The sequence below is a fragment of the Acomys minous genome (assembly GCF_964271855.1).
Source record: "Acomys minous genome assembly, chromosome: 15".
In the NCBI taxonomy this organism is placed as follows: domain Eukaryota; kingdom Metazoa; phylum Chordata; class Mammalia; order Rodentia; family Muridae; genus Acomys; species Acomys minous.
Window position 1 is genome coordinate 79,127,090 of NC_140497.1, and position 16,488 is coordinate 79,143,577.

General features: G+C 46.1%; 1 protein-coding gene across 4 annotated transcripts in view; it reads right to left on the minus strand.

The window, feature by feature from the left end:
• Window positions 1-4,486: 4,486 nt before the first annotated feature.
• The window catches only part of TMEM150C (transmembrane protein 150C), an 83,169-nt gene continuing 71,167 nt past the window's right edge, over window positions 4,487-16,488 (minus strand). For all 4 annotated transcript variants that reach the window (XM_084760569.1, XM_084760566.1, XM_084760568.1 and 1 more), the window contains exons 6-8: window positions 14,623-14,750; window positions 12,038-12,215; window positions 4,487-6,596 (exon numbers count right to left, since the gene is read on the minus strand). In XM_084760569.1, the coding sequence (XP_084616695.1) occupies window positions 6,388-6,596; window positions 12,038-12,215; window positions 14,623-14,750 (515 nt within the window). In that variant the 3' untranslated portion in view covers window positions 4,487-6,387. The remainder of the gene's footprint in view (window positions 6,597-12,037; window positions 12,216-14,622; window positions 14,751-16,488) is intronic.

A 16,488-nucleotide genomic window follows, 5' to 3' on the forward strand; every position in this document is an offset into this window, starting at 1 on the left:
TCATTTTGCTTTGAGCGTGTAATATGCGTGTCTGTTTTAACACAATAGAGATGAGCATCATCGTTGCCCAGCTTGAACTTGGATTTGAGTGCTCCTGAATGCAGACAGTAAGCAATCAGTGCATGAGCGAAGTTTCTTGGAATTTTGATCACCATGTTTTTTCACCCCACATTCTACTTGGTGTGCGTGTGTGAGTGACACCGCACAGTTCGTGATAGCTGGTTCTCTCCTTCTAACACCTGCTGGGGCCCAGGGGTCAAACTCTGCTTGCGAGTCTTGGTGGTGGGAGGAGTCTTTGTGCACTGAGCCATCTCTTTGTTGTTGCTGTTTTTGATTTTTGAGACAGGGGTTTTCTGTGAAACCCCAGCTGGCCTGGAACTTGCTCTGTAGACCAGGCTGACCACAACTCAGAGATCCACCTGCCTCTGCCTCTTGAGTGCTGGGATTAAAGTCATGCGCCATCACTACCATCTCATTTTTTAAAAAGGTATCTAAGATAATACTTGAAGGAAACAGTTATTTTTCTAATTAATTGAGAAAACCCTGGAGGAGTAATTTGGGGGATGCACTGAATAAGGGGGAAAATCTTGTGAATACTAGAGAGAAGGGGATAGAAAAAAATGTTAGGTAATGATTGACATTTTCCATCAGGTAATAGAATCAAATTCATATAAGTCAGAAAAGGGAATAATTTATAAATGATGATAAAGTCACAAACTAATGAATGGATTGACTTCATATATGTATTTGTAGACAAGGTCACGGGCAGATGGCAGAGCAGATTTTCCTTTTGTTACAGTGATTAGAAGAGTAAGGGATTGAGAGACCGAGCCCGGCGTGTGGCACGGCCCTGTAATCCCAGAGCTTCCTAGCCCAGGGTAAAAGCCTTTAATCCCAGTGGAAATAGGGTCACTGAGTTCCAGGCCAGCCTGGCTACGTATTGAGGACTTCTAGGACAGTCAAGGCTACATAGAATCTCAAAGTAAACAAACAACCAGCCATCAAAACAAAAAGCACACAAAAACATCTTTAAAGGGTTAGAGACAGCTCAGTGATTAAGAGCATTGGCTGCCCTTGCAGAGGATGGGGGGGGGGGGTTGATTCCCAGCACTCACATGGTGGCTCACAGCCATGTCACTCCAATCCCAGGAGGTTTGATGCATTAGCATGCATGTGGTCCACAGCCATACATGCAGGTAGAACACTCATATATGTATAATAAAATTAAAATGTCACCCCCTCTTCGTAGAGAGGATGGGGCAAGGAACTCTGGGAAAAGTAGCTTTTTATGCCTGTGTCAAGCCAGATATAATTTGGTTGTTTCTCCCTCAGTAGCACTGACTTCCAAGTTGTTTTAGGGAGAGAAATCTCAAAAGCTGATTCTCTAATCAGTAATTCTGGAGCAGAGAGGTTTGCTGTTGAAGCTGGCCTTGGTTGCTCCGAGTGACTGATTTATAGAGTTGCCTAAAGGAAGTTGTACAGCAGGGTCTTAAATGCCTACGTAGGTGCAGAACAGGCTCTGCCCAGCAGGTGGTGCTGTTTCCCCACAGACCTTGTGAAAAGTAAGCCTTCCCATCAGATGCAACAGGGAGAGAGAGGGGAGATGAATTACTAGTTCTTTTATTTTTAAGCCAATAGCATGCTGTTACAAGAGCGGAGTAGTTGGGCAAGCTTGGCAGTAATGCCAACCACAGTTTACCTAGCAGTGTTTTTAAAGGGGCTTGTTTCAGCTGTTTCTCATTCCTATCAAAGAAAAATCATTAAGTATAATATGTCCCGTGATGTCAAAATTACACTATCTTCAGCAGTGCCCAGCGGTAATGTGCAGGGCTGGCCTGGTGGTTTACATCTATAATCCCTGAAGGTAGAGGCCAGCCTGGCTTACACTGGGAGTTCCAGGCTGGCAGCTAGGGCTACAAGGACTCTGTCTCAAAACAGCAAAAATCCTGCAGGTCTTGCGAATTAAAATAATCCCTGGGTTTCACTCAGATTTATTCTGTCAAGATATGAGTCCTGAGTTAGATGTGAGGAACATCTTCTCGATGTGAGGAACATATTTTCCGTATGGCCAGAATGCACATAGTCTGGAGATGTTTGGAGATGTGAGAACTCTAAACAAAGACAACACAAAATAAGGCGTGGGGCTGCAGCTTGGAATCCAACCACAAAAGACTATACGTAAAACTGGAGATTTAGGTGGTTCTCACTCAGATCAGGGAGTCAGGGGCCCCAGTGGCTGGATACAGAGAGGTGTAAAAGTCGCCTGGTCATTAGGAACCTTATAAAATGATTAGACTTTAATCATAAATGCGGTGAGAAGGGAGTTGCTGGAGACTTCTGAGGAGAGGATTCTGGTGACTCAGGTCGTATTTGGAGGAGATGGAGACCTAGGAGTGGAGAGGTGGAAGCAGTAAACACGATGTGTGGACCATTGTGGTTTTGGGGGTAGAGGCCAGAAGACTGCAGCATCAGATACCCTGAAACTGGAGTCACAGGTAGTTGTGAACCACCTGCTTGCTGTGGGTTCTTCAGGGGTGACAGGTGTCTTTGGCTACCCCGCCCCATCTCTCCAGCCCCTACTAGGTGTTTTGGTCACAAAGGAGTTTGAAACAAGGAGTAAGGCTTTTTATACAAATCGATGGGAGGCTTAGAGGAGGAATTAACTAGGGGGACTACACCAGAAAACACCACAGTGGTGCGTGTAGGAAGCCTGCACGGTTGTCACGGCTGCTCACCCAAGGAGCTGGCCGGGTCAGGGACTATTAAGCCCATTGGCTGCAACTTCTTCAAACACTTTCAATTTAGTGACCTTGTTTGCCCACACCAACAGCAATCGAAAGATTACCTCTCTTCTCTCTGTTGTATTGCACTACCATGTTTCATTGAGTAATTCCATCCTAGAACCACAGGTAGGTGTGTCTCGGGGATGTTTTGAATTTTCCAGCTCCTCTGATTGCTCTATCGGCCAGGTCCAATATCAAAGACTGTGGTAATGAAGGGCTAGCTGGCTTTGCAGTGATTACAGTGGAAATAGACGTGGGCACGTTAAGGATGTAGTAGAGGTGTCTAACCACACTCGGTTGATAGGACTTGAAAGGGCAACTCCTTGATTCCAGGTTGAGTAACCGAATAGGTGCTGCTGCTGGAAAAGCAGTGACTTCATGTGGGAAGTGGAAAGGTGATGCAGACAGGAATACAGAAGTAACCGAAAGCAGCGAGTTCCAAGCCCAGAGCCCCAGGCGTCGCCCTGGCTGCAGAGCAGATAGAGGTTGAGAGCTGCCTGCTGTTACAGCCGGAGTTTTGGTTACGGGGAGTCAGAGCCCGCGAGGCTCAACGTTTGAGATCAAGCCACGGCAGGAAGCAGACCACGCGCAGAAGAGGAAGAGTACGTACAAGGCAGTAATGCAAGTGAGGGTCTGCCTTCATTTTGATCTCTTTCTAAATAAGGTTGCACTCTGTGTTACCAGCTATTAGCCTTTGTATTTGGGAGAGGTGAGGGAGGGGGAGACAGATAAATCCATATGAGCCGAGAAAACACCAGTGCTTCTCAACACCCTAATTCACCAAAATCTTACTGGATCTTTCCTAACAAGCTTCTTGGCTGAGTCTATTATTTGCCCAACTATTACCCATTATTTTACCTATTTGTGGTTAGGACTATTTCAGCAAATGGCCCTGGATAGCTGCCTGAGACTGGCGGACTTTCAAGTGAGGGAAAGTGAAGCCAATCCCTTTGAATCATCAGACTGGTTGCCGTGGTGCTTCTTCATCCCTGTCTACATGAGAATTGATCCTTGAAATTCTTACATTGAAGTCCCCAATCGGTGTGGCCACATCTCAGGATGGGCATTTATGAGGCAACTAAAGGAAGAGTGGTAGCAGCTATCTGAAATCCCAGTACTGCTCCAGAGAGGCGGAGGCGGGAAGATCTGACCGTGAATTCCAGGTTAGCAGGGATGCAAGGTAAGATTCTGTCTCAATAAATGAAGACATAAGTAAGTAAATGTTGTCAGGACAAAGCCTTACTCCAGTAGGTCTGGTGAGTGCCCATTCCCCAGCCCTGTGACTGTCTCTTCCCTTCCTCTCCTTCCTGTCTACCATGTGAGGTGCAGTGAAAAGGTAGTGCCTGTAAGTCAGGAAAAGCCTTCACCTAAACCCAGCCACAGGCCAACTCTCCTGCCACAGTCCTCTGACTTCTAGGCTGAACTCTTGTCAAGTCCTGGCCGTTGCACATTTGCTCCAGGAGGCCGCCTCCCGTGCTGTTTGGGAACTCAGCTTCACCGCGTGTAGAGGAATCAGGCTCCAGGCAGATAGAGTCAGTCAGCCCTCCACTGCTTACCACCTGCCTTGCAAGTCATCCAGCTGTGACCCGGATACTGCAGAACAGAGATGTCCCAGCTGCTCTAGCACTTAACCAGCATAGAAACTGGGAGTCGATACATGGTTTTAGGGAGAACTGTCAGTGTAAGAAACAAGGCAGTCACAATTTTCCATAAAACACCTTTATTTAGTGGCCAGATCCCAATGAATAATGTCAGTCTTTGCTTGATTCTGTTAAGATGTGCTGTTACATATATTCTTAAGAAAGCAGACGTGTGCATCACCAAAAGCTGTTTAACTTGGAGTGTGTACAGTAGAGTAAAACTGTTCTTCGATAAAAATCTTTAAAATATAAAAAAATGAAAAAGAAGAAAGAAACCCCAAAGCAGTTTCAAAACCAACGGGCATCACCCTGGACTATTTACAGTAAGATGCTTTTTTAGTAAAGAGAGCGCTGTGCTCGAGGCGCCTTCGCACACTCACCAGTGAGGGTTCCTGTGCCTTCTCTGCCCAGTAGTGATGACTCCTTTCTTCCTCACTCAAGACAGCTTCCACTCTGTCCCTCATCCCTGAATCCCTTTACTTCTTTCCTGCACTCAGAAACAACCAGTCTATTCTGTGGACACTTACGAGCACCTACTATGTGCGAGGCACTGCTGGGATTGAAGATTTAGGTGAGATAACATTTGAGCCCCTCCTTGGGAAGCTACACTTTGGGTTGAATTTACAAAATAGCGTTTTCACATCATATTCTGGGGTATCCTGAAACCCCAGGGGATTTCCTGAAACAGTGCACTTGGTTGGGGAGGAGGTGCTTGTGCACTTGGCACACTCTGTTGGCACAAGAGGTCTAGAATGGCCTTGAACTCGTGAGTCTATGGTCTCACTTCTGAACTCTTACTGGGTGATTCCTGTTCAGTCTTACAGCTCTGTTTGTGCCAGTGTGGTTTTGGGGAAAGCATTGTTTTAATTAGTTTCTACAAGTTCCAAATTGGAAAATTCCCCAATTTTCCCCAGTTGCAAGTGTGTGAAAGTCTCCCCTGGCTTGGATTTACCTTCTTTCCTCAGAGCCCACAGGGGCCTTCCTACCCCTCGAAAGCTCTCCTCCCCCCCTTACGCAGATTTCTTTGTGCTTCTTCAAGAATCCCCCCCCCCTTTTTTTTTAAAGCCTTCAGGTATCACCCCTTTCATACTTGAAACCAAAACAAGGTTCTTTCCTTTGGTCCACACCTTTGTCCATGAGGCCTACAGAGACCCATGAGAGTTGCATTTTTTAAAAAAAGAAAAGGCAAGCCATGACAGTGTAGAAGCAAAAACTAAACCGTGCCCTCTCGACTATACGTCATGCTGTACCTGGCAGACTGTCCCTGTGAACTTTGGCATTTGGAGATTTTCCTCAGGCAGAATGAGTCAAGTCCAAATGCAGATGGCGGTCTGCTCTCCCATTCGCTCTCTGCAGCACGTTCTCTCTCTGGAGCTACAAAGCCGACCGCTGGACAGTGGTGAAGGGAGCCTGGTGGGAAAGCTCTGCCCGTGCCTCTCATAGGCCAGTTCGTGGCTGTCACAGCTTCAGGACAGCATGCATCCAGCCAGATGCTACTCAGTCGTCCACCCAAGAACACTGGTACCAGATCCAGTACCTTCCCTCCAGCTTATTCCTAGCCCTTCAGACCTGAAGGCAACTTGAGGAGTTGGCATCATTCTTACGTTACGCTCAGCCTGCCTTACTCTGCTGGAGGAAGATGCCACCTTTGCAACGTGAAGAGGATGGAGCGCAAGGCATCCTGGGAGGGCGGGGTGGGGAGGTGACCATGCACAAGCTTCTGGCTCTGTCCTGGGCGTGTTTTCAGTGTGACGGCGTGGATTTCCATACATGAGGCCTTGTGCTTGTTCATGAAAAGAAATAGCCCGCCCTGAAAAGCTCTTTTGTCAGATGTGGCCGTGACTGTGTGTCCGTGTGTGTGATTAGTGTCATGAGGTGGTGTGTCCAGTCCTGTGAGTGCATCCTCCTGGCCCCTCCCCTGCAGTCACACTCACCAAGCCCCCAAGGACAGACTGACTGATGGGTTACACCTGGTCGGTCTGATATTCAGACGCTTCGGACAGGCTTTCTGAGAAGCTCAGGAAGTTCTCCTGGTACTCGGAACACACGATCTCATAGCGGTAGTGCCGGAACTCCACAGCCAGGGTGCCGAAGTACGACAGGAAGCACATGACCAGGCCCCACTGCACCCTGGCTGCGTACATGTGGATATCTTGGGCCATGAGGATGAAATCTGGGGCACAGCAGTCAAGGAAGGTAATCAGACATCACTACGTCAGTCCCTGCCCCCACCCCCCCCATCCCCCCCATCACTGGCTAAGCTGGCAGCCATGTCACAGGGCTCGCTGAAGGCTGGTATTTGCATGTGTTACGTCATAGTGAGCTGTGTATTCTCCTGGGCACATTTCTGGATGTCATCACAGATAATCTCTAACACAACCATTCTGTCATCACTTGACAGGTTTACACACAGCCAAGAAACCGGGGCCAAGCAGGTAACTTGCCTGAAGTCATCCTCACAAGGACATGAGTTGGTGGATTTACACAGACACCTTGGCTGTGCGTGACTGAATTCTACACCTGCCTGGTTAAATATGAGAGCAGCAAAAAGAACACAGTTTAACATTACAGTGCTTGTCTCACAGTGCTAATACAGTGCCCCCTTAGCTCTTCTTTTAGGCATTCATGGTCACACATTAAAACATGTAACCAGGGCTAGAGAGATGGCTCAGCGGTTAAGAGCACTGGCTGCTCTTCCAGAGGTCCTGAGTTCAATTCCCAGCAACGACATTGTGACTCATAACCATCTATAATGAGATCTAGTGTCCTCTTCAGCACTGTATACATACTAATAAATAAATCTCAATGTAAAAAAACATGTAACCAATGGAGCTGGGAGAGATGGCTCAGAGGTTAAGAGCACTGGCTGCTCTTCCAGAGGTCCTGAGTTCAATCCCCAGCAACGACATTGTGACTCATAACCATCTATAATGAGATCTGGTGCCCTCTTCTGGTGTGCAGGTGTACATGCAGACAGAACTCTCTACATAATAAAAGAATAAATAAATCTTTTGGGGGGAAAACATGTAACCAAATGAAGAGAGGCATCCGAGAAAGCTCAGTGAGCTCAGTGTGGTGGTGTGTGCACGGAGCACTAGCACTTGGCAAGTGGAGGCAGGAGGATCCAGAGTTCACACTTAACCTCATCTGCACAGTGAGTTTGAGGTCATCCTAGGCTACTTGAGAATCTATCTCAAAGCAAAAAGAGGTTCACAAAAGTAGGAAGGGACAAAAGGAGTAAAGGGGTGTGAATATGATCAAGATACACTATATTTTGCATTTTCCCAAACAGTCACACATGTAAAAATAAACTTAAAATTAAAACTTCTTTTTAAAAAACCCAAAATTATCCTAAAATGCCAATAAATATACCAGGTGACACTCATATACATATACAAACATACATACATATATACCAATATCAAAAGATAATGTGTAATAGATATAATGTGTGCATGTGCATATGACCATGTATATAGGAGCTGAGAAAAGCGCAAAAAGTTCACAGAATATTTTTGTGAAATGAGAAGAGTCTGAGAACCTGAAACATTTATTCAAAGAAAGAACTTATATCTGTGCTCTATCTTTAATACAGAGACCTAAAATCTTCAGGGACTTTGAGTATAAAAGAACAGGTGAAACTACTTCAGCTGATCTTTAGTCTCTCAGTAGCCTGGCTGCAGGAAATCCAGAGACTAAGCAACTCTACTGGCTGGTTTTGTGTCAACTTGATCCAATCTAGAGTCGTAGTCGGTAAGGAAGGAGTCTCAGCTGAAGAAATGCCTCCGTGAGACTCATCTGTAGGACATTTTCTCAATTAGTGATCAGTGAGGGGAGGGCCAGGCCTACGGTTGGGTGGCGCCTGGGTTCTGTGAGAAAGCAGGGTGGGCAAGCCAGTAAGCAGCTCCCCTCCATGGCCTCTGCATCAGCTCCTGCCTCCAGGTTCCTGCCCTGTTTGAGTTCCTGTCCTGACTTCCTCTGATGATGAACAGCGATTCAGAAGTGTAAGTCAAACAAACCCTTTCTTTCCCAACTTACTTTTTGGTCATGGTGTTGCAGCAATGGAAACCCTAACTTAGGCAGGGCCTCTTCCGAGTGTTTAGATGCAAAGTAGTGGGAACCACTAGCTCTCAGACCCAAAGTCCCTGAAAGCCTGTGTACATTCTTCTGACCGAGGGTAGAAAATGTCACCAGGCCTGCGTTAACTTGTTGGGGAAATGGCAACTTTGATTTCTCTGATCATATTGTACCTGGTTGCTATAATCTGTGTGAGCCTAATTGGAGAAACTAACCTATCAGTGAATATCAGCCTGTGAGTGAAAGAATACATTAAGTGTTCAGAGTGATGCCTAGTGTGCAGGAAACACTGGGGGGTCACTATGACTGAGGTGTGCAAGTGTTAGCTGTGCGTGACCACTTAGGAATCATGACTCCCTCTTCTGGCTTCTGAGGAGAACTTATGTGAGTAAAGACTGGCTACTACAGAGTGTAGATGGGGCCTGAGCCAGTCTTCCCAATTAACTAGGAATAAAGGCAGATGTTTTTTTCATCTGCTCTGTGCTCTGGGTAACTGATGGGTGGGGTGGGGGCTTGAGTGACTATAGAAGACTATTAATTCAGAATATGGCTGCTCTGGCAAGAGATCACATCCAAAGATCATTTAGGTCTGTGTGATCCAGCTGGAATGCAAACACGCCTCTAATCCAGGAGACAGAGGCAAACATCTGAGTTCAAGGCCAGCCTGGTATAGAGCAAGTATCAGGTAAAGAAAAAAAGCTTAGGTCTAGGCATGGTGGTACAGGCCTTTAATCTCAAATGAAGGTAAAGTTAGTTTGTAGAAGGAAGCACCCATGTTTGAAAGCGATGTCTAATTGAGTGGCAGAAAAGGTGACAAATCAGAGAAGATTTGACAGAAGAGGATACACCCAACTCTCAAGAGGAGAGAGAGGAAAGGGAAGCTACTTAAGAGGTAGTTTTACACACAGAGAGAAAGTTTTACCAGGGCAGTAACATGGAGATGGGTTGTAGAGAAAGAACTCAGGTGAAAATGGGAGCAAGCCAGAAAATAAGAAGAAGCCAGAAGATTAGAGCAGATTGCTGAGTTAGTTTGAGGCCAAGCAGAGCAATTCCAGGCTGAGAGAGAAATCAGACTAAGTCAGTCAGCTGGGAGAGGAGTTTGAGCCAGAACAGCTGAGTTGAACCAGCCAGACCAGAGCTCAGAAAGAACAAGTAAGGGTGAGCTTATTAAGTAGTGAGTCTTAGGCTAAAAACATTCCTAGACCTAGGTTAGATTGTACCAATGCTTCCAGGACTAGGCCTAGGTTAGCAGAAGGAGGTAGTCAGCCTCCCAGACAACAACTGAGCATGGAGGAAAAAAAGTTACTATTACAACTGACAACCACAGGCTCGCATATTTGAAAACTCCGTCCCCAGCTGGTGGCTCTGTTTGGGAAAGTTACAGAACTCTTAGAAGATGGAGGTTGCTGGACGAAGTATGTTATAGCGTACAAGCTTTGAAGGTTTATAGCTTTGCGTCCTGTTCTCTCTCTTTCCTGGGTATGAGTAAAAAAGCGAGCAGCCAGTCTCCTGCTCCGCCGTGACAGACTCTAACCCCCTGGGTCCATTGTCTTCTAAGTTGCTTTTGGTCAGGCTGTTTTATCATAGTGACCAAAAAAGTGGCCAGCAGATGGGGACTACTGATGGGCCAGGCTACTGGTGGTGTCAGCGAGCCCTGCGTTAGCTCACCAGCCTCTCTGGGACTGGTCTGGGGCTTGAGGGAAGAAGGCATGTGCTGCCTTTCCCTTCCTCTGCTTGGTGACAAGAGGGTGTGGGTGGGGCCTGAGCCCTCTTCCCATGTTTACTGCCCACAGGGTGTGCATGGGGCCTGAGCCCTCTTCCCATGTTTACTGCCTACAGGGTGTGCATGGGGCCTGAGCCCTCTTCCCATGTTTACTGCCTACAGGGTGTGCATGGGGCCTGAGCCCTCTTCCCATGTTTACTGCCTACAGGGTGTGCATGGGGCCTGAGCCCTCTTCCCATGTTTACTGCCTACAGGGTGTGCATGGGGCCTGAGCCCTCTTCCCATGTTTACTGCCTACAGGGTGTGCATGGGGCCTGAGCCCTCTTCCCATGTTTACTGCCTACAGGGTGTGCATGGGGGCTGAGCCCTCTTCCCATGTTTACTGCCCACAGGGTGTGCATGGGGCCTGAGTCCTCTTCCCATGTTTACTGCCCACAGGGTGTGCATGGGGCCTGAGCCCTCTTCCCATGTTTACTGCCTACAGGGTGTGGATGGGGGCTGAGCCCTCTTCCCATGTTTACTGCCCACAGGGTATAGATGGGGCCTGAGCCCTCTTTCCATGTTTACTGCCTACAGGGTGAGGATGGGGCCTGAGCTCTCTTCCCCAGCTTACTAGGAATAAAGGCCGATTTTCACCTAGCTTTTCTTTGTTCTCCATTGGTTCAAATTCTGAGGGGAGAAAAGGAAATGAACAGTACCCTAAAGACTCAAATATTTATTCTGAAAAAACTATACACACGTAGGCGATCTAGTTTCTGAATTTGTTTTCCAGAAACACTTATAATCATGAAAGATATAAACATTCGTCCCTTGCAGTTCATTTTAAGGCCACTCCATCACCTAACCCTAGTAGGACTTAAAGTCATAGATGATTTTTTTTAAAGATAAAAATATCACAACACTCAGGTTTTTTTGTACTGTGGTTTTCATAAATAGAATATATGACTGGAGACAGAATACATGACCTTTTCCATAGGCTGAAATAATCTTGAGATAGCAGAACCTGCTTTGGTTTTGGTATAAAATATGGTCTGGTAGGTTTTTTAAAAAATTACTTTTCGCTTGCTTTTATTTTTGAGACAGGGTCTGATGTAGTCCAGTGTGGCCTTGAACTCATTATGACTTTAAACTCCCAGTTCTCTTGCCTTCTCCTCTTGCATTCTTGGATTACATCTGTGCTCCACCACACCCGACTGGTAGTTTTATTTATTTACTTTTTTTTTTAAAGATTTATTTACTTATTATGTATATAGTGCTCTGCCTGCATGTACACCTGCAGGCCAGAAGAGGGCATCATATCACATTGTAGATGGTTGTGAGCTACCATGTGGTTTCTGGGAATTGAACTCAGGGCCTCTGGAAGAATAGTCAGTGCTCTGAACCTCTGAGCCATCTCTCCAACACCAATACTTATTTATTCTTAAGAGATTTATTTTTATTCTTTGTGTATCTTTGTGCACAAAATGATGTTTGCACGTATCTATGTGTACCCCTAGTGTGCCCAGTACCTGAGGAGGCCAGGACACATGCCCCTCTGTTTGGAGTTACAGACAGTTGTGAGCCACTGGGTGGCTGTGGGACTCAAACCCCAGTCCTCAGCAAGAGGAGCAAGTGCTCTTGACCACTCAGCCATCTCTCTGGCCCCTGGCTATTCATTTTTCAAAGCCAGAGTACAAAGCGATGTGTTCACTATGGCATCCTGGTCTGAACCTTTTTCATCTCACAGTTCTACACACCAAAAAGGTTGATGGGCCTTCTGCACATAAAACTTACCTGTGCTCTACTGTCCCTGACAAGGAACCTTCAAAGGATACACAGGACTACACACAGAGTGATAACAGCCGACAGGATAACTCGTGGAATTCCAACCCTCCGTCCCTCATTCTTGATGTTAACTTTGAGTGTCAATGCAGCCTGTATCCAGCAGGTCAGGGTGCCAAACCCAAAGGTCAAGGATGTTCCCACATTATGGATTTCCTCATCATTTGTGAGCTAGGGAACAGAGAAGGAATATGAGGCTCATTTGAAAAACATGTTGGCTGATGAAAATATGAGAGAACAGAACTTCTCAACAGTGGGGCGACAGGAGATGAGAGATTGGACACTTCTTTCTCTAGTCTCTTTGTGTTCATTCTCAAATGGTTAGCATCCACAGAGAGGAAGGAAAAGAAGCGGTTTTCTCCAGACTTAAAAACATTTGTTTAGAAAACCCTGCAGGAGGCAAGAATGTATTCCCTGAATTTATTTTCCAGAAAAAGCTTTTAAGGAAAGGAAGTTAAAAAGCAGGAGAATTGCATTAAAAGGGAAATGTCAAGTGTCTGTGGGCACACATCCCAGACTCTGCTTTTCAAGCTCAGAGAACGAGGCTGGGGATGTGGCTGTGCGCTTACTGAGAATCACCAGTTCTGGCACGGGAAGATTTGATTGGCGCACAGTGATACCCTTGGGACAATTGGCCCGTCTGTGTAACTCGTCCTACTCAATGTTAATAGGAATTCTGTGGGTTGTGTTTTCCTAGAGTCATAAAGAAAACGGCAGGCTCTGCGCGTTCGCCAGACCTACAAGCCGTTAAAGAGCAACTGTGTCGAAGATCCATACTCAAGGCTTTTTTGCAGAGTTCAAGGACTAAGGCTCTTCTTGGTCGGTCCAGTTGGGTATTAGAGATGTAAAAAATATCCCCCCAAATCATTGTGCAGCTGCTTTACACCAGGCGCCTATCACTAAAAGCTCCTTCTGAAATCATCTGCCTCTTAACTGTGCATGCAGGAGGATGAAATCTGCTCAAGAGGCAGCTTTTAAACCACAGTGAGCTACTATTTTAAAACTTTACATCGCCCCTAGGTATTTTCCTGCCTGATAGTACTCCCTAAGTGTTGTACCTGATCAATACTACTTCTCCCTTATAATTTTTCCATTGTTTTGTGTTGTGGGTCCCCCTCCCCAACCCCCTTTTCCTAGGAAGCCACTTTCCCCCTTCATAATCCAAAAGGTTTCTTTTCAATATTTATTTTAAATAATGACTTCTCATGTTAAATTCAATTTCTAGGACGTCAATTTCTCATGTAGAATGCAACCCATTTAGCTTATTATCACTATCTTGCCTAATTTAAAGATAGGTAACACAGTCATACGGTTCCAACTTTTAAGAATTTATGAAAGGAGTCAGGGATTGACATATGTCTTATCCCACGTGCTCGAGGGTTGACTGTTTGTTCCCTGGGCACTCCTGGCAGATACTCCAGCAACAGTTGGAGTCATCATTCATAGCTTTCCATTTTGTCACTCTCCAAGACAGCCCGTTTCTAGGGCTCTTCCAGGACTTCAGAATGAGACGCGCACTGCAGTGCATCAAAGCTCGGTGCTCTGGTGGAGGGAATGGGGGCGTTCCTTAAGCTGTGCCTACATCTGCAGGACAGGCAGGGCAGATAAATGGCCACCACCAAGATCTCAGTGACAATCTCAATGGCGATGCTCTTGACAACGTATTATCCTATGCAATGGGTGCAGCTTTCCTGTTATCCAGCTTGATAAGGAACAGGATGGCTCAGCAACACGTCACGCAAAATGTATTTGTTTGCCGTGCACCAAGGTAAAGGCTTGAGGAATAAACCATCTTGGTTTAATGAGTAAGCAAGAGTCAGGGTTAGAGTGTGGAAGAGCTGCAGAGAACCCACGAGCATGGTAAGAGCAGGACTGAACGCTCTGTAGACAGCTGAGGGTCTCAAGTGCCTGTATCATTTGGAGTTCATTTGGCAGATCCGGGAGGAGGACTGGATACATCTCTTGTTTGCTCATATGAGAAAATTTGTAGCCGCTCAGGGTGGGCCACAATGTGGAGCAAACGGAGGCAGGGAAATCAGCCGACTATGGAAAGAAAAAAAAAATGAAGCCATCCTGGACAAGAGGGAGGAGGCAGTATTTATTGGCAAGGGCAATTCCTCTTCCAGGTGTGCTCGCCCGAGGGCGTCTGAGCTCTAGGAGGATGAGTCAGGGATTCTGGGGGAAATCCTGGACTTTCATAGAAACTGGTTATGAGTGTTTTCATCCTATACAGCTGGTCAGTGTTTAATCATCTGGAAAAGCACGCAGGGATGCAATTTGTAATGAAGAAAAGCGTGAAGCATGCTGTAAAGAAAGCCTTTTGGGGAACACAGCTGTTCTAAGCTGCTTCCCCAGCCATCAAACCGTCTACACCTGCAGTTAGCCCTCGCATGTCTGATGGGCACAGGCATGGAGACGCTGGGGACAGCGCATGCAGAACCAACGTGTCTGCTTGTTTCTGAAGTTTAGAATTAATAGGGTGACTACACTTCAGGCTGCAATAATCTAGACATGAATAATCTTACTAGAGTGAGAGGGAGGCGAGGAAAACAAAACAAAACAAAACCAGAGAAAGTACCTGGAAATTACCAAGTAAGGTCATTCCAAAGGAAGCCAGACACAGTGCCACCAAACCACTAATATTCAGCCACGGGTTTAAAACCTTTGGTTTCAGCTGGATGAAGCGCAGGACGGCTACCACGAGGGCTAGGAATAAAACAAATCATACAATTAAAGTATGTAAGTCATACACCTAGACTAAGGCAGGAGTCTAAAACCACAACGTGCCCCAAAAAAAAAAAAAAAAAAGAAAAAAGAAAAAAAGTAAGACTCTTCTAAAACTTTGTTTGCAATAGGGTCTCACTATGCAGTCCAAGCTGGCCTGGAACTCAGGGTGTGATCCAGGCTCAAAGTCGGGATATTCCTCCCTCAGCCTCCTGAATGCACCATGTGTGGCTCTCCTACCACACCTTAAATCTCAACACAGACAAGTTTTCTTGATTATTTCTTTGATGATTTTTGAGGTTATAGCATGTCATTTTCTCCTCCCCTTTCCTCCCTCCAAGCCTTCCTATATATACTCATGGTTTCTTTTTTCATTAGTTATCACACACACACACACACGTTTACATATGTATATACAACATATATCCCTAAATACGTAAATCTAACCTGCTTGGTCTGTGTAATGCTTGTTGTATGTGTGTCTTCTGGGTTGATTATCTGGTATTGGATAACCAGTTGGTGTGCTCGTCCCCCAGGGAAGGCTTTCCCCACTCCTAGCGTTGCTCAGTTGCCTGCAGCTCTTGACAGTTTTTCACAGGAACTTTCTATTCAATGCTGAGACTCCTCAGATGCTTGCTTTATTATCATTCACTTTTGGGGGTCAGAGGGGGCTTGAAGCAGCAGGGCTGTATGTGACCCAGGATGGCAGCATTGCTAACGATGCTGTTCTAAGAGGTTTTTTTTTTTTTTTTAAAGCAAGACCAGCAAGGACAGCTGGGAGAGTACTGCAGAGGCATCACACAAACAAAGGAGACAGGGACAAATGAACGTGCAGGGATTCAGGATTCACTGATCAGTCACCTTCAGCTTAGAGAAGTGTGAGAGCAGCAAGGCAGAAGAACGCGGGAAAGAGGACAAGGTTACCGCATCTGGGTAAGCCACATTCCTTAAAAACTAATTCTTTCAAATGACATTTAATTAATCACTCATTTTTAAAAGGATACTTAAAAAATGAATTGAAAATATAAAAGTAGAATGGGGGGAAGTTAGATTTCAAGCCCCACATCTAAGTACCTATCTATTTTTACATCCTGGCCACAATTTTCTCTCCCTCCTTTTCTCCCAGTCCCTCCCCCATCCCCATCCACTCCTCTTCCGTTCTTCAGAAAAGGGTAGGCCTTCCATGGGTATCAACCAGCCACAGCATATCAACAAACCCCACTTCAGGGTTATCTGACGAGTGGGGTAGGGGCTGTCTCTGACTTTGTCCTGCCTTAGGATCCCTTTCCCTTAGCTGGGCTGCCTTGTCTGGCCTCAGTGGGAGAGGATGCACTTAGTCCTGCTGTGACTTGATGTGCCAGGTTGGGTTGGTACCCATGGGCGGAGGAATAGGGGGTAGAGGGGTGTGAGGGTGGGACTGGAAGGATGGGAGGGAGGGGCTTAGGCCAGGCTGTAAAGAGATTAAATAAATAGAAAAGGAAAACAAAACAAAACAAACAAAAACAAAAACAAAAACAAAAACAAAAACAAAAAAAAAAAAAGAAGAAAGCTCACTTTTTTCCCCCTAAGCTTTTTGAGACAGGGCTTCTCTGTGTAGCAGCCCTGGCTGTCCTGGAACTTTCTTTGTAGACCAGGCTGGCCTTGAACTCAGAGATTTGCCTGCCTTTGCCTCCCCAAGTGCTGGGGTGAAAGGCATGTACCATTATGCCTGGCAAAAAAA